Here is a 19,227-nt window from a genome sequence, read left to right as displayed (position 1 = left end):
AAAAAAAAACAAAAGGCGCGGAGAACAAACTTGGCTATGAACTTAAATAGCACAAAGGAACACGAATGAACTATGACATGAGCGGAGTGAACAAAAGTAGACAGAGCTACAACGACAAGTATTGTGACAGGTAGTAGCTCGACAATAATCCAGCACTGACTGGAGAGGAAGGCAGGTTCAAATAGCAGCTGGCTGATTGACACCAGGTGTGGCCAGGTGCCAATCAGCCACAGCTGAGGGGACAAAGCACTCAAGGAGATTTATAAATAGTTGATTTATATAGGCTAGTAAGGTAAAGTTTTGTACCTGACCTTACTAGCCTATATAAATCAACTATTTATAAATACACATTAGTAGGCTAAATGAACCTCTTTAACTCGAGGAGATAATCAGGAAATAACCAAAATAAGAGCGCTGACAGGAAACAAAGACAGGAAAAAACTAGGGATGTCCGATAATATTTTTATCGGCCGATAAATGCGTTAAAATGTAATATCGGAAATTATCGGTATCGTTTTTTTTTATTATCTGTATCGGTTTTTTTTTGGTTTTTTTATTAAATCAACATAAAAAACACAAGATACACTTACAATTAGTGCACCAACCCAAAAAACCTCCCTCCCCCCATGTCTTTCTGTTATCAATATTCTGGTTCCTACATTATATATCCATATACACTACCGTTCAAAAGTTTGGGGTCACATTGAAATGTCCTTATTTTTGAAGGAAAAGCACTGTACTTTTCAATGAAGATAACTTTAAACTAGTCTTAACTTTAAAGGAATACACTCTATACATTGCTAATGTGGTAAATGACTATTCTAGCTGCAAATGTCTGGTTTTTGGTGCAATATCTACATAGGTGTATAGAGGCCCATTTCCAGAAACTATCACTCCAGTGTTCTAATGGTACAATGTGTTTGCTCATTGGCTCAGAAGGCTAATTGATGAGTAGAAAACCCTTGTGCAATCATGTTCACACATCTGAAAACAGTTTAGCTCGTTACAGAAGCTACAAAACTGACCTTCCTTTGAGCAGATTGAGTTTCTGGAGCATCACATTTGTGGGGTCAATTAAACGCTCAAAATAGCCAGAAAAAGAGAACTTTCATCCGAAACTCGACAGTCTATTCTTGTTCTTAGAAATGAAGGCTATTCCACAAAATTGTTTGGGTGACCCCAAACTTTTGAACGGTAGTGTATATCAATACAGTCTGCAAGGGATACAGTCCGTAAGCACACATGATTGTGCGTGCTGCTGCTCCACTAATAGTACTAACCTTTAACAGTTAATTTTACTCATTTTCATTAATTACTAGTTTCTATGTAACTGTTTTTATATTGTTTTACTTTCTTTTTTATTCAAGAAAATGTTTTTAATTTAGTTATCTTATTTTATTATTTTTTTTTTAAAGTACCTTATCGTCACCATACATGGTTGTCCAAATTAGGAATAATAATGTGTTAATTCCACGACTGCATATATCGGTTGATATCGGTATCGGTAATTAAAGAGTTGGACAATATCGGAATATCGGATATCGGCAAAAAGCCATTATCGGACATCCCTAGAAAAACCAAAACATAACTGAACTGTCAGTGACAAACCTGACAGTTTTGTCAGCATTTGAGTTCAACTTCAGCATTGGAGCATTCACACCCAATTCCTTCAGTTTAAGTATAAGTTGCGACACACACAAAAAAATGACTTACAATGCGTCATATTTTGGCTATGTCGGTCAGCCAGTTGGAGGTTGACACAACCAGGTTTAATTGCAGAATCATCTCTTCTATTCTTGTTGAATTGAGCTCTTTTGGCGGTATAACCACGTACTCTTTCTGCGTCTCCACTCTGCCTCCAGAGGCTTAACACGGGTCCAGTTCAAGATGGCTGTTAATGCTATGGGGGCTGTTCAATTGACATGACCTCCTGTCTGTGCCTCCCATTACAGGAACCAGCCCCCACGCGGCCACATCGCTGTCCATATCTCCAGGGGTGAAGCAGGCCAATATATCCTGGGAGGCAGGCTTTGATGGAGGTTCAGCACAGACATTTTCAGTTTGGTGGGTGTTAAGCCTCCCACTTTCCGCTCAGGCTGTAACCATGGCAGCCATTGAGAGCGCTGGTGTTACTCTATTGATCTTTAGGTTGAGGAATTCATTTATCCGTTATCACTTCTCGGCAGCTACAATGAAACATGGCACAGCTTTATAACGCGGCGGCCATTCTTTTGCAACATTAGGAGGCTACTGTGAAGCGGCAACCTAATAAATTGCTTCATGGTGAACAGCACTTTTATAATGGTGTAGACATGAAGAAAGCAGGTTTTGTTTGCTTTATATTCTGTTATACATACTGACCTGATGCACAGTGGTGCCTTGGTTTTTGTTATTAATCAGGGTCACTCGAAAACAAATGTATGAAAACCGAAACAATTCTTCCCTGAGGAAACAATGTATTACCAATTAATTTGTTCCAGGACCACCAAAAATATTAACACAAAACACTTAGGCCTGATCTTGCTATGGTTACACAGAGGGAGATGACGGCACAGACACTAGGGGGGTAGTGATGTTCAAAGATGTATTATATATATAGTAAATACACTACCGTTCAAAAGTTTGGGGTCACCCAAACAATTTTGTGGAATAGCCTTCATTTCTAAGAACAAGAATAGACTGTCGAGTTTCAGATGAAAGTTCTCTTTTTCTGGCCATTTGGAGTGTTTAATTGACCCCACAAATGTGATGCTCCAGAAACTCAATCTGCTCAAAGGAAGGTCAGTTTTGTAGCTTCTGTAACGAGCTCAACTGTTTTCAGATGTGTGAACATGATTGCACAAGGGTTTTCTAATCATCAATTAGCCTTCTGAGCCAATGAGCTAATTGTACCATTAGAACACTGGAGTGATAGTTGCTGGAAATGGGCCTCTATACACCTATGTAGATATTGCACCAAAAACCAGACATTTGCAGCTAGAATAGTCATTTACCACATTAGCAATGTATAGAGTGTATTTCTTTCAAGTTAAGACTAGTTTAAAGTTATCTTCATTGAAAAGTACAGTGCTTTTCCTTCAAAAATAAGGACATTTCAATGTGACCCCAAACTTTTGAACGGTAGTGTATATATATACACTGCAAAAAGTCAGTGTTCAAAAACAAGAAAAAAACAAACAAAAATGAGGGGTATTTTATTTGAACTAAGCAAAATTATCTGCCAATAGAACAAGAAAATTCGGCTTGTCAAGATTTTCCAAAACAAGTAAAATTAGCTAACCTCAATGAACCCAAAAATAGCTTAAAATAAGTATATTCTCACTAATAACAAGTGCACTTTTCTTGGTAGAAAAAAAAAGAGACCTTTTTGCTCAATATGTTGAAAAATATTCTTAAATTAAAGGCCTACTGAAAGCCACTACCACCGACCACGCAGTCTGATAGTTTATATATCAATGATAAAATCTTAACATTGCAACACATGCCAATACGGCCGGGTTAACTTAAAAAGTGACATTTTAAATTTCCCGGGAAACTTACGGTTGAAAACGTCTATGTATGATGACGTATGCGCGTGACGTCAATAGTTAAACGGAAGTATTGGTACACCATTGTATCCAATACAAACAGCTCTGTTTTCATCGCAAAATTCCACAGTATTCTGGACATCTGTGTTGGTGAATCTTTTGCAATTTGTTTAATGAACAATGGAGACTGCAAAGAAGAAAGCTGTAAGTGGGATCGGTGTATTAGCGGCTGGCTGCAGCAACACCACCAAGAGGACTTCGAGTTGGATAGCAGACGCGCTATCCGACGCTAGCCGCCGACCGCACGGATGATCGGGTGAAGTTCTTCGTCGCGCCGTCGATCGCTGGAACGCAGGTGAGCACGGGTGTTGATGACCAGATGAGGGCTGGCGTAGGTGGATAGCTAATGTTTTTAGCATAGCTCTGTCGAGGTCCAGTAGCTAAGTTAGCTTCAATGGCGTCGTTAGCAACAGCATTGCTAGGCTTCGTCCGGCGGTACAGCATTAACCGTGTGGTTACAGGTCCAGAGTTTGGTAGTATTGTTGATCTTCTGTCTATCCTTCCAGTCAGGGGTTTATTTATTTTGTTTCTATCTGCAGTTAAGCACGATGCTATCACGTTAGCTCCGTAGCTAAAGTGCTTCGCCGATGTATTGTCGTGGAGATAAAAGTCACTGTGAATGTCCATTTCGCGTTCTCGACTCTCATTTTCAAGAGGATATAGTATCCGAGGTGGTTTAAAATACAAATCCGTGATCCACAATAGAAAAAGGAGAAAGTGTGGAATCCAATGAGCCAGCTTGTACCTAAGTTACGGTCAGAGCGAAAAAAGATACGTCCTGCACTGCACTCTAGTCCTTCACTCTCACGTTCCTCATCCACAAATCTTTCATCCTCGCTCAAATTAATGGGGTAATCGTCGCTTTCTCGGTCCGAATCGCTCTCGCTGCTGGTGTAAACAATGGGGAAATGTGAGGAGCCTTTCAACCTGTGACATCACGCTACTTCCGGTACAGGCAAGGCTTTTTTTAATCAGCGACCAAAAGTTGCGAACTTTATCGTCGATGTTCTCTACTAAATCCTTTCAGCAAAAATATGGCAATATCGCGAAATGATCAAGTATGACACATAGAATGGATCTGCTATCCCCGTTTAAATAAAAAAATGTCATTTCAGTAGGCCTTTAAGATGTAAAGTGTAGCTGCCATTATGATGTGCAGTGATGTTTTCTAATGACCATAAGTCTTGAACTATACAAAGTATTTCAATGATTGGAATCTGCGCTTTTGCATGATATTTTAGTGACTAGTGTTGTCCTGATACCAATATTATTTCGATACTTTTCGGTACTTTTTGATATTTTTCTAAATAAAGGGCACCAGACAAAATGGCATTATTGGCTTTATTTTAACAAAAAATCTTAGGGTGTGGCGGACCGGTACTTTTCAGCGGCAGTATGGTACCGAATAGGATTCATTAGTATCGCGGTACTATACTAATACCCGTATACCGTACAACCCTACTAGTTACTATGGTAATCTACGTCACAGCAAGTCACACGAGGCACCAAGCAGTGTGGGTGGGGAGTGTTTCCACAGAGTGTTTCCAGAGCCTGAAATGCGGGTGTCAGCGACAGACGCGGAAGGAGATTTTTACAAGAAAGTTCTAAAGCTTAGTGATACATCAGATTGTAGATGTTTTTTGTTTTTTTACCCTTCACATTCATATTTCGTTGGGTTTGTTGCATTTTTGTTGCATTTTTGTTGCATTTGGCTTGATTGTATAATATGTGGATTGAGAGGGGGTGTGACGTTCATATGTTGTCAATATTCAGGGTTTTATCCTTCATAGAAAAAAATAAAATTCCATTCCGTTTTTTAAGGCGGTCTGTCATAAATTTTTTAGCATTCAATCAGATTTTATTGTGAGGTTTTGTATTAGTTTTCCTAAAAATAGATATACTAGCATACTTTATACTTGCCAACCTTGAGACCTCCAATATCGGGAGGTGGAGGGTAGGGGGTGGGGGGGTGGTATTGGTCGGGGGGTGGGGGTTGGGGGGGTTGGGGGCGTGGTTATTTACAGCTAGAATTCACCAACTCGAGTATTTCATATATATATTTCATATATATATATATATATATATATATATATATATATATATATATATATATATATATATATATATATATATATGCCATGGTCCGGTGCCCATCTTGTCCCACAACAAGATGGGCACCGGACCTTTTAGCGAATCTACCACCGCTCGGACTTTAGGTGAGTACCCTCTTTTTTTAATTCACTTCATATATATATACTGTATATATATATATATATATATATATATATATATATATATATATATATATATATATATATATATATATATATATATATATATATATATATGTATGAAATACTTGACTTTCACTGAATTCTAGCTATATATATATATATATATATATATATATATATATATATATATATATATATATATATATATATATATATATATATATATATATATATATATATATATATATATATATATATATATATACAGTATATATATATACCGTAATTTCCGGACTATAAGCCGCTACTTTTTCCCCTCGTTCTGGTCCCTGCGGCTTATACAAGGGTGCGGCTTATATACGGCCTGTTCTTCTCCGACACCGACGAAGAGGATTCCGGTGGTTTTAGTACGCAGGAGGAAGACGATGACACAATGATTAAAGACTGACTTTTCATATACCGGTAGGCTGGTTATTTTGATAACGTACAGGCGAGCACTTTGTATTACTTTGCACCGTTGTATTATTTGTACTCTGCACGAATGCTGTTCGCCATGTCAAAGATGTGAAAGTTTGATTGAATGATTGAAAGATTTATTGTTAATAAATGGGACGCTTTGCGTTCCCAAACAGTCATCTCTGTCCCGACAATCCCCTCCGTGGTAGCAGGAACCCCTATATACTACGCTAATTACACATCAAAACTCTGCGGCTTATAGTCTGGTGCGGCTTGTATATGGAGCAATCTGTATTTTCCCCTAAATTTAGCTGGTGCGGCTTATAGTCCGGAAATTACGGTATATATATATATATATATATATATATATATATATATATATATATATATATATATATATATATATATTTATTTTATTTACATAGAAAAAAAACAACAAAACTTGAATTTCAGTGTTCCGTTGGCTATCCATTAGATGGCAGTATTGTCCTGTTTAACTTCTCCGTTCATTGGGCAGGCAAGCTGTTTATATTGTGGGAAAGCGGACGTGAGAACAGGCTGTCCCCACTCAGTCTCAGGTCCGCATTGAGCTGGAGGGGGCGTGGCCTCCAGCTCCGGCTGAATACCGGGAGTTTGTCGGGAGAAAATCTCTGCTGGGAGGTTGTCGGGAGAGGCGCTGAATACCGGGATTCTCCCGCTGAAAACGGGAGGGTTGGCAAGTATGGCCCCCAGACACATTTTTTTCTCTAAATTTGGCCCCCGAGTCAGCATTGCCCAGGCCTGTACTATGGCAATGTTTTTGCCGTACGATAACTGATCATAATGTTCGTCAAAAACCAAGGTGGCGGTGTATTCAATATGACGTACTGAATACATCAAGTGTGGATTAGAATGGAGACAGGACTGTAAGCATGTGGAAAAAGTGACATCACAAGATAATATTGGAGCGCCAGCACAGACATAAATCAAGTCAAGCGAGACTAATATCATGTGAATATCTCAGGACATTGCATATTAATGTTTGTGTAGTTGTGGGAAGTCTGTGGGCAAATAATGGCAAGCCATCCTGGTTTCCACACTTCAAACAGGACCCTGCAATTAACTGCACGGCGTCAATAAAACATACCCTTTAATGAAAGATTACACTTCTGACCTGACTTTAATCATTTTCTTAAGTTCTTTCCGATGTGCGCAGGTGAAGACTTTTCTTCTCCTTTGGCCTGTCAAAGAAATGTGCTCTGTAGGAAAAAAAATATGCAGGACCTCGGCTCTGCCGGTGATAACCACAATGGCTAATTGGAGTGCTGTAGTAGGAATACATCAGGTCTGCCTTTGAAACCACATTTTGGAGCCGGTGATGAGAATGAATGATTAATGGAAGCCATGTTTCTGTCATGCAGGGCCGGCCCGTGGCATAGGCCGTATAGGCAAATGCTAAGGGCGCCATCCATTAGGGGGCGCCACGCCAGTGCCACAAATGTTGGAGAAAAAAAAGAAAGAAAAAAGTTGGTACTATTATTTCTAAATACAAAAAATAATCCCACGTTAATTAAAATGCAAAGTAAAGCCTATTTAATAGAAATGAGAAATATTATTTGTTAGAACATTACGCCCCCCGCACGGTGCGCCCCCTCCCTTCCCGTATCATGACTCTTTTTGGACGTCACCACATCAAAAAATCAACACAAGATGTCAAAACGGCCAAAACTGTCAGGTTCCCAAGGGAAGAAAAAAGAGAAAATAAGAGGAGAAAAGAGAAAAAAACAGAGGTAGCAGGTAGGTAACGTTAGCCTACATGAAATTATTTGTCTGTTACAGAATGTGATAGTAACCTGGCTTTTTAGCATTAAGCTAATGTTACATGATTCGGCAATTGCTAATCAATAAATAGCTAGTTCTGTTTTAACGTCGGGTTAATATTGTGGAGGGGGCTAAATTGTTATGGAAAATAATAATGTAACATTAGGTAATTACAGTACTCCCACCTTACATTCCTCAGGGACATTTGTATTAGATCTTTTAAGCAGGTGTTTTTTGTTGACATTGTTATTGCCTTCTGGTTAGCTAATGTTTGCCCTGCAGGTAATAGTCACTTTTCCACCCCTTTATATATTAGGTATAGTTGTAAGCCTAATTGTTAAAGTGCACATCATTAATGTTAATTAAGCAATGAGAGGGAATGCTGTTTTTTAATTGGAGCACTGCTGTGATTCGGTTAAAGATAATCATAACATAACATTCTCATATAATATGTTAATTTGCTTTCTTTAAGTAAAAAAAAAGGTCAAAGACTAAGCTATTCGGTTTCTTGTGAGTATATACACTTCACTGCCGATGTGGGGGGGGGCGCCACCTAAAATCTTGCCTAGGGCGCCAGATTGGTTAGGGCCAGGCCTGCTGTCATGTTTCATATTACCCTCCTCTCTTTTGTTTTCACATCTCCCGCTCCTTCCGCAGGGTGAAGAAGATGTCAGTGCGTAATAGCGAAGGCAAGCAGGAGTGGTTCTCCGTGCCCGTGCCCCCCCGCTCGGGCCACACCCTGCTGGTGAGCGGCCTGTCGCCCGCCACGGACTTCCAGTTCAGCGTGCTGTCCCACAACAAGATGGGCACCGGACCTTTTAGCGAAATTACCACCGCTCGGACTTTAGGTGAGTACCCTCTTTTTTTTAATTCACTTCATCTGTCTTGTCATAGAACTCCAAAAAAAACCCGAAGAAAACAAATCTCATCTTATTTCCAATAAGAGAAGCATAAAACATTGGTTTTGGAGAGTCTTTCTCTTCACTCTTGGAGGTCATCCAACCCGATTTATTACTTGCTACAACCTCATTGGAAGCATGTGTCAAACTCAAGGCCCGGGGGCCACATCTGGCCCTCCACGTCATTTAATATGTGTCAATAAAATACCTTATATTTTCTTTCTTTACTTTCTTATTTTCTGACTTAACGTATTAGGTTTTTTTTGTAGTTTGACAGGAAAACAAAATAGTGTCCACTATTGCAACCCATATTATATTATCCAACTTTTTTAATACAAAATCCAAATAAATACTTAAATATTTGCTTAACTTATGAATTCGAAGCAAGTTATCCATCAAATTGTACACCTAAAAAAATACCTTATATTATAAAAAAAATTAATACAATTAAAAAAAATAAAATACCTAATATTTTCTTTCTTTACTTTCTTATTTTCTGACTAAAGGTATTAGGTTTTTTTGGTAGTTTGACAGGGGAAGAAAATAGTGTCCACTATTGCAACACATATTATATTATCTAACTTTTTTGGTCAAAATCCAAATAAATACTTAAATATCTGCGTAACGTATGATTTCAAAGCAAGTTATCCATCAAATTGTACATCTAAAAAATACCTTATATTATAAAAAAAATTAAAAAAATTAAAAACCTTGTATTTTCTTTCTTTACTTTCTTATTTTCTGATTAAATGTATTAGTTTTTTTTGTAGTTTGACAGGGAATAAAATGTGTCCACTATTGCAGCACATATTATATTATCCAACTTTTTTGGTCAAAATCCAAATAAATACTTAAATATTTGCTTAACTTATGATTTCGAAGCAAGTTATCCATCAAATTGTACACCTAAAAAATACCTTATAATATAAAAAAATTAAACAACTTATATTTTCTTTCTTTACTTTCTTATTTTCTTACTAAAGGTATTTAATTTTTTTCTAGTATGACAGGGAAAAAAATTGTGTCCAATAATGCAACAAAACATTATATTATCGAACTTTTTGGTCAAAATCCAAATAAATACTTCAATATTTGCTTAACGTATAATTTTGAAGCAAGTTATCCATCAAATTGTACACCTAAAAAATACATTATAATATACAAAAATTAAACAACTTATATTTTCTTTCTTTACTTTCTTATTTTCCGATTAAATGTATTAGTTTTTTTTCTAGTTTGACAGGGAAAAAAATAGTGTCCAATATTGCAACAAAACATTATATTATCGAACTTTTTGGTCAAAATCCAAATAAATACTTCAATATTTGCTTAACGTATGATTTCGAAGCAAGTTATCCATCAAATTGTACACCTAAAAAATACATTATATTATAAAAAAATGAATAAGATAAATAAAAATAAAGTAGATGATATATTCTTTCTTTACTTTCTTATTTTCCGATTAAATGTATTAGTTTTTTTTCTAGTTTGACAGGGAAAAAAATAGTGTCCAATATTGCAACAAAACATTATATTATCGAACTTTTTGGTCAAAATCCAAATAAATACTTAAATATCTGCTTAACGTATGATTTCGAAGCAAGTTATCCATCAAATTGTACACCTAAAAAATACATTATATTATAAAAAAATGAATAAGATAAATAAAAATAAATTAGATTATATATTCTTTCTTTACTTTCTTATTTTCTCACTAAAGCTATTAGGTTTTTTTTGTAGTTTGACAGGGAATAAAATGTGTCCACTATTGCAACACATATTATATTATCCAACTTTTTTGGTCAAAATCCAAATAAATACTTAAATATTTGCTTAACGTATGATTTCAAAGCAAGTTATCCATCAAATTGTACACCTAAAAAATACATTATATTATAAAAAAATAAATAAATAAAATACCTTATATTTTCTTTCTTTACTTTTTTATTTTCCGATTAAATATATTAGTTTTTTTTCTAGTTTGACAGGGAAAAAAATAGTGTCCAATATTGCAACAAATATTATATTATCTAACTTTTTTGGTCAAAATCCAAATAAATACTTAAATATTTGCTTTACTTTTGAATTCGAAGCAAGTTGTCCATCAAATTGTACACCTAAAAAAATACCTTATATTATAAAAAATTAATACAATTTAAAAAAATAAAATACCTTATATTTTCTTTCTTTACTTTCTTATTTTCTGACTTAAGGTATTAGGTTTTTTTTGTAGTTTGACAGGAAAACAAAATAGTGTCCAATATTGCAACAAATATTACATTATTTAACTTTTTTGGTCAAAATCCAAATAAATACTTCAATATCTGCTTAACTTATGATTTTGAAGCAAGTTATCCATCAAATTGTACACCTAAAAAATACCTTATAATATAAAAAAATTAAACAACTTATATTTTCTTTCTTTACTTTCTTATTTTCTTACTAAAGGTATTTTATTTTTTTCTAGTATGACAGGGAAAAAAATAGTGTCCAATAATGCAACAAATATTATATTATCTAACTTTTTTGGTCAAAATCCAAATAAATACTTAAATATTTGCTTAACGTATGATTTTGAAGCAAGTTATCCATCAAATTGTACACCTAAAAAAATACCTTATATTATAAAAAATAAAAACATTTTTAAAAACCTTGTATTTTCTTTCTTTACTTTCTTATTTTCCGATTAAATGTATTAGTTTTTTTTCTAGTTTGACAGGGAAAAAAATATTGTCCAATATTGCAACAAATATTATATTATCTAACTTTTTTGGTCATAATCCAAATAAATACTTAAATATTTGCTTTACTTTTGAATTCGAAGCAAGTTGTCCATCAAATTGTACACCTAAAAAAATACCTTATATTATAAAAAATTAATACAATTTAAAAAAATAAAATACCTTATATTTTCTTTCTTTACTTTCTTATTTTCTGATTAGAGGTATTAGGTTTTTTTGTAGTTTGACAGGGAAGAAAATAGTGTCCACTATTGCAACACATATTATATGATCTAACTTTTTTGGTCAAAATCCAAATAAATACTTCAATATCTGCTTAACTTATGATTTCGAAGCAAGTTATCCATCAAATTGTACACCTAAAAAATACCTTATAATATAAAAAAATTAAACAACTTATATTTTCTTTCTTTACTTTCTTATTTTCTTACTAAAGGTATTTTATTTTTTTCTAGTATGACAGGGAAAAAAATTGTGTCCAATATTGCAACAAATATTATATTATCTAACTTTTTTGGTCAAAATACAAATAAATACTTAAATATTTGCTTAACGTATGATTTTGAAGCAAGTTATCCATCAAATTGTACACCTAAAAAAATACCTTATATTATAAAAAATTTAAACATTTTTAAAAACCTTGTATTTTCTTTCTTTACTTTCTTATTTTCCGATTAAATGTATTAGTTTTTTTTCTAGTTTGACAGGGAAAAAAATAGTGTCCAATATTGCAACAAAACATTATATTATCGAACTTTTTGGTCAAAATCCAAATAAATACTTCAATATTTGCTTAACGTATGATTTCGAAGCAAGTTATCCATCAAATTGTACACCTAAAAAATACATTATATTATAAAAAAATTAATAAGATAAATAAAAATAAAATAGATTATGTATTCTTTCTTTACTTTCTTATTTTCTCACTAAAGGTATTAGGGTTTTTTTGTAGTTTGACAGGGAAAAAAAATGCGTCCACTATTGCAACACATATTATATTATCTAACTTTTTTGGTCAAAATCCAAATAAATACTTAAATATCTGCGTAACGTATGATTTCAAAGCAAGTTATCCATCAAATTGTACACCTAAAAATACCTTATATTATAAAAAAATAACTAAAAATAAAATACTTCATATTTTCTTTCTTTACTTTCTTATTTTATCATCAAAGGTATTAGGTTTTTTCTAGTTTGACAGGGAAAAATAGTGTCCACTATTGCAACACATATTATATTATCTAGCTTTTTTGGTCAAAATCCAAATAAATACTTAAATATCTGCTTAACCAATGATTTCGAAGCAAGTTATCCATCAAATTGTACACCTAAAAATACCTTATATTATAAAAAAATAAATTAAATAAATACAAATAAAATACCTTATATATGTTTTTCTTTACTTTCTTATTTTCTGACTAAATATATTAGGTTTTTTTTGTAGTTTGACAGGGAAATAAATAGTGTCCAATATTATATTATCCCAAGTTTTTGGTCAAAATCCAGATAAATACGTAAATATCTGCTTAACGTATGATTTCAAAGCAAGTTGTCCATCAAATTGTACACTTAAAAAATACCTTATATTATTAAAAAAATAAAATAAAATTAAAAACCTTGTATTTTCTTTCTTTACTTTCTTATTTTACAATTAAATGTATTAGTTTTTTTTGTAGTTTGACAGGGAAAAAAATTGTGTCCAATATTGCAACAAATATTATATTATCCCAATTTTTTGGTCAAAATCCAAATAAATACTTATACTTAACGTATGATTTCAAAGCATGTTGTCCATCAAATTGTACACCTAAAAAATACATTATATTATTAAAACAATGAATAAGATAAATCAAAATAAAATACCTTGTATTTTCTTTCTTTACTTTCTTATTTTCTGACTAAAGGTATTAGGTTTTTTTTTCTAGTTTGACAGTAAAACAAAATAGTGTACAATATTGCAACAAATATTATATTATCTAACTTTGGTGGTTAAAATCCAAATAAATACTTAAATATCTGCTTAACTTATGGTTTCGAAGCAAGTTATCCATCAAATTATACACCTAAAAAATACATTATATTTTTTTAAAAATAACAACAAATAAAAGACCTTATATCTGTCCAACCAGCCGCCTGGCTCTCACAACGACCACACGCACCATGAAGTTCATTATGTATTATATGTGGCATTTAATTAAACGCCAGCATAAGGCAACATATTCATGTTTAGTGTCACGTGAGTAATGAGTTTTCAAGTGAACTGTCCTGAGTTATTTAAAGCACTGGTTCTCAATTATTTTCTGTCACGCCCCCCTGGACCTGACAACGACTCTCAATCAGCACGGCACGTGTCAAGCTAGTTATTGACTAGCGCTTGCTCCAAATAGGCAAGGCACGTTTATTTAGAGAGCACAGTTTGTACGCTAGGCTATCCAAATTGCTTTGTAGATGCAGACAATTACAAGAAGGCAAATACAATCATAAATACAAATACAATCATCATAAATATAATTGTGAATTAAGTGAATTAAAAGCAAAGAGTGTAGATAAAATACTCTCACTGCTAAAAATAAATGTTTTCAGCTTGGATTTGAACATTGCCAACATAAAGGCCTGTCTCACATATTCTGCAAGACTGTTCCAGATTTTAGCTGCATCAAACTGAAACACAGCCTCACCTTGTTTCGTCCCGGTTCTTTGCGTCAGCAGGAGACCACTCCCTAAAGCTCTTAGAGCCTGAGATGGTTTATATGGTTCTAACCTGTCAAAATGTGTTTAAGCGCTACTCCAGGAGTCTCCGGTCTGTCTGTCTGTCTGTCGGTCGGTCGGTCGGTCGGTCGGTCGGTCGGTTGGTCGTTCGGTCTGTCGTTCGGTCTGTCGTTCGGTCTGTCGTTCGGTCGATCTGTGGTTCGGTCGGTCTGTCTGTCGGTCTGTCTGTCGGTCTGTCTGTTGGTCTGTCGTTCGGTCGGTCCGTCGGTCTGTCGTTCGGTCTGTCTGTCTGTCTGTCGGTCGGTCGGTCGGTCGGTCGGTCGGTCTGTCGTTCGGTCTGTCGTTCGGTCTGTCGTTCGGTCTGTCGTTCGGTCGATCTGTGGTTCGGTCGGTCTGTCTGTCGGTCTGTCTGTCGGTCTGTCTGTCGGTCTGTCTGTTGGTCTGTCGTTCGGTCGGTCCGTCGGTCTGTCGTTCGGTCTGTCTGTCTGTCTGTCGGTCTGTCGTTCGGTCTGTCGTTCGGTCTGTCGTTCGGTCTGTCGTTCGGTCTGTCGTTCGGTCTGTCGTTCGGTCTGTCGTTCGGTCTGTCTGTTGTTCGGTCTGTCTGTCGTTCGGTCTGTCTGTTGGTCTGTCTGTCGGTCTGTCTGTCGTTCGGTCGGTCCGTCGGTCGTTCGGTCGGTCGTTCGGTCGGTACGTCGGTCGGTCCGTCCGTCCGTCGGACGTTCGGTCTGTCGTTCGGTCGGTCGTTCGGTCAGTCGATCGTTCGTTCGTTCGTTCATTCGGTCGGTCGGTCGGTTGGTCGGTCTGTCTATCGGTCTGTCTATCGGTCGGTCTGTCTATCGGTCTGTCTGTCTGTCGTTCGGTCGGTCCGTCGGTCCGTCGGTCGGACGTTCGGTCGTTCGGTCGGTCTGTCGGTCTGTCGTTCGTTCGGTCGTTCGGTCAGTCGATCGTTCGTTCGTTCATTCGGTCAGTCGGTCAGTCGTTCGGTCGGTTGGTCGGTCTGTCTATCGGTCGGTCTGTCGTTCGGTCTGTCTGTCGGTCTGTCTGTTGGTCTGTCGTTCGGTCGGTCAGTCGGTCTGTCGTTCGGTCTGTCGTTCGGTCTGTCTGTCTGTCGGTCGGTCGGTCGGTCGGTCAGTCTGTCGTTCGGTCTGTCGTTCGGTCGATCTGTGGTTCGGTCGGTCTGTCTGTCGGTCTGTCTGTCGGTCTGTCTGTTGGTCTTTCGTTCGGTCGGTCCGTCGGTCAGTCGGTCTGTTGTTCGGTCTGTCTGTCTGTCTGTCTGTCTGTCGGTCGGTCGGTCGGTCGGTCGGTCTGTCGTTCGGTCTGTCGTTCGGTCTGTCGTTCGGTCGATCTGTGGTTCGGTCGGTCTGTTGTTCGGTCTGTCTGTCGTTCGGTCTGTCTGTTGGTCTGTCTGTCGTTCGGTCGGTCCGTCGGTCGGTCCGTCGGTCGTTCGGTCGGTCGTTCAGTCGGTCGTTCGGTCGGTACGTCGGTCGGTCCGTCCGTCCGTCGGACGTTCGGTCTGTCGTTCGGTCGGTCGTTCGGTCAGTCGATCGTTCGTTCATTCGGTCGGTCGGTCGTTCGGTCGGTTGGTCGGTCTGTCTATCGGTCTGTCTATCGGTTGGTCTGTCTATCGGTCTGTCTGTCTGTCGTTCGGTCGGTCGGTCGGTCCGTCGGTCCGTCCGTCCGTCTGTCGGTCGGACGTTCGGACGTTCGGTCGTTCGGTCGGTCTGTCGTTCGGTCAGTCGATCGTTCGTTCGTTCATTCGGTCGGTCGGTCAGTCGTTCGGTCGGTTGGTCGGTCTGTCTTTCGGTCGGTCTGTCGTTCGGTCTGTCTGTCGGTCTGTCTGTCGGTCTGTCTGTCGGTCTGTCATCTATCTATCCAGCTCTAAAATAAATAAACAAAATTAATATTTTATTTAAATAATTTGTTACAAAAATAATTTCACTTGCAATAGTTTACATCACACCGCTAATATTTGGCAACAAGCCCACCAGCTGTGTGCACATCTAATTATCTAAATGGGCACAGCAGGGGAGCCATTTAACTATGATACCTGTGACTCTTTCAACCTGTTCTGCAGATCTGGATGCTTGTTATTTCAGTAAATACCTCAGTTTGAAGCAAAAGTGGTAATACTGCATTGCATGTTTTAAAGCACTGCGTAAAGCGCGGCGCTTCTGTGTTTAAAGCATCTGTGACGATCTGTCACATTCACGTCGGGTTGTGTTTCCTTGGTCGGTGTGTATTTCCTGCGCTACGCTTGCCATCTCTGCAACCTGAGGTTCAAGACCAACAACAGATTATGACAGAATCATCGAGCCAAATACGAACCCTGCAGAGAGTTGGCGGGCTGTCTGGAAGAAACAAATGGCTGCTCGGGAGAAAGCCGCCGAAAGAGAAGTGTGCCCGCATGGTCTCCTTGATGGACAAGCTCTGTGGCTTGAGTGCGACACGGACTTTATCCTCGGCTCCCTCCTACCCGTCCATCCCTGTCGTCTGGCAGGACCCGAGACCCCCTAGGTCACTCCCCGCTCCCTCAGCCTTTCTTGGGATGTCTGGAATCCGTCCCTTGAGGCGGGAGGGCTAAGGTCAACTGTGCGGAAGCACAGCGCTCACCTCTTCAAGTGAAGCCATCGCAGATGCCAGCTGCGGACACGCCGACAGCCCAGCCGCCTGCTGCTCCAGCTCTGGAAACACCAACCAAGGAAACAACCCGACGTGAATTTGACAGTGTGGAGGTTGCCCTCTAGTGGGTTCTGCAGATCACCACACACTGCCAGGAGAGCCCGGGACTCAGGGTATAACAATGTTTTATTTTCATAATCAATCAATCAATGTTTATTTATATAGCCCTAAATCACAAGTGTCTCAAAGGGCTGCACAAGCCACAACGACATCCTCGTTACAGAGCCCACATAAATGTCAAATAGTCTTCTGCTTTCCAGCACAAAGTCTTTTCCTCCTGCGTCCGCTCAGCAGCACCTCCAACTCCCGCAACGTGTCTCGTTCCGGCTGCTGCTAATAAAGGCGACAGGTGATTAGATAACAAGGCTCTCCTGGGCCATTCACTCACCTGTCGCTGTCTTCGAGGCCGGTCCTTGCACTCGCTCCGTGGCAGGCCCGCAGGCCACACCCCCCTCCACAGACAGATTGTCACAGCGTCATTTTTTGTTACTTTTGAAGCAAAAATACCTCAATATTGCGCTTTACTCACCCTCTTTATTAACCATTGAAATTGCTTTTTTTTGCCATTATTTTACCATTCTTCCTCTCCACTCTGTTTCTGCTTGCATGCGTGTGTTTGCACGCGTTGACACATTCAACATGCACCTCGGCTCAGCAACGTCACTGTCGGGCGGCAGCTTTCCGCTGAAAAAAAATGTACCGGTGTTCCTCATAGGCAGTATACCGAAATTAATTCAAATTAAGTCGGCAACTTTCCCAGTGTCAGTAATCGCCACATCATAATTCTGCATGTGCTAAGGGATGCAACAGCTGCAGGCGTTTGTCCGACATGCGCATAAACGTAATAATAACTGCTGCAGAACCTCTGACAGTTAGTATTGTCGTGTGAAATTAAAATGATTGAAAAACTTGCACAAACACATTACTGTCCAAACAACTAAGATACAGTATTCACATTAAACAGAAATTTTCATTCCCAATTTGCATTCATTAAAACATTTTTTTACAAATTAAAATGGAAGAAAATATACATATTTCAACACATACAGTAGATACAAATAATATGGCTCCTATGAAGCCAGAACAATATTTAATGTTTCCTCTGCCAAGAAAACATATTGTGTGGCTATTAATTTTAGGTATTAAAAGTAATACAACTTGTTTAAAAGACCTAATGTGTGTATAAGTACTTTTTAAGCACATTCAACAATACCGTGATAAAAATGGTAACCGTGATCATTTTGGTCACAATAACTTTATTTAGCCATTCTATTTATTGTTTTGGTTGTGTATATTTGAGGGTCCCTTATCCCCCCTTAACAGCGACAGAACCTTTTTAATTGCTTTTGGTTGCGATTTGTATCCAAGTGCTAACAGACATATATTTGACCACAGAACTTTCCTCCCGAAGGTCTTATCTTTGTCCATGTGATGTCAGATGAAAGAAAAATGGAGCTGTTTGGCCACAATACCCAGCAATATGTTTGGAGGAGAAAAGATGAAGCCTTTAATGCCAGGAACACCATTCCTACCGCCAAGCATGGTGGTGGTAGTATTATGCTCTGGGCCTGTTTTGCTGCCAATGGAACTGGTGCTTTACAGAGAGTAAATGGGACAATGAAAAAGGAGGATTGCCTCCAAATTCTTCAGGACAAGCTAAAATCCTCAGCCCGGTGGTTGGGTCTTGGGCGCAGTTGGGTGTTCCAACAGGACAATGACCCCAAACACATGTCAAAAGTGGTAAAGGAATGGCTAAATCAAGCTAGAATTAAGGTTTTAGAATGGCCTTCCCAAAGTCCTGACTTAAACGTGAGGACAATGCTGAAGAAACAAGTCCATATCTGCACCAATTTAGTCAAGAGGAGTGGTCAAAAATTCAAGCAGAAGCTTGTGGATGGCTACCAAAAGCGCCTTATTGCGGTGAAACTTGCCAAGGGACATGTAAGCAAATATTAACATTGCTGTATGTATACTTTTGACCCAGCACATTTTCAATAGACCCATAATAAATTCATAAAAGAACCAAACTTCATGAATGTTTTTTGTGACCAACAAGTATTTGCTCCAATCACTCTATCACAGAAAAAAAGAGTTATAGAAATGATTGGAAACTCAAGACGGC

At 37.8% G+C, this 19,227-nt stretch overlaps 1 protein-coding gene across 1 annotated transcript in view; it reads left to right on the top strand.

Moving 5' to 3' along the window:
- The window catches only part of LOC133638758 (protein turtle homolog A-like), a 179,295-nt gene that overhangs the window by 122,783 nt on the left and 37,285 nt on the right, over positions 1–19,227 (top strand). The window contains exons 14-15 of the mRNA XM_062031684.1: positions 1,953–2,064; positions 8,735–8,925. Coding sequence (XP_061887668.1) covers positions 1,953–2,064; positions 8,735–8,925 — 303 coding nt within the window. The remainder of the gene's footprint in view (positions 1–1,952; positions 2,065–8,734; positions 8,926–19,227) is intronic.

This window comes from Entelurus aequoreus, linkage group LG21, assembly GCF_033978785.1.
Source record: "Entelurus aequoreus isolate RoL-2023_Sb linkage group LG21, RoL_Eaeq_v1.1, whole genome shotgun sequence".
Taxonomy (NCBI): domain Eukaryota; kingdom Metazoa; phylum Chordata; class Actinopteri; order Syngnathiformes; family Syngnathidae; genus Entelurus; species Entelurus aequoreus.
This window is presented reverse-complemented; position numbering and strand designations above follow the sequence as displayed.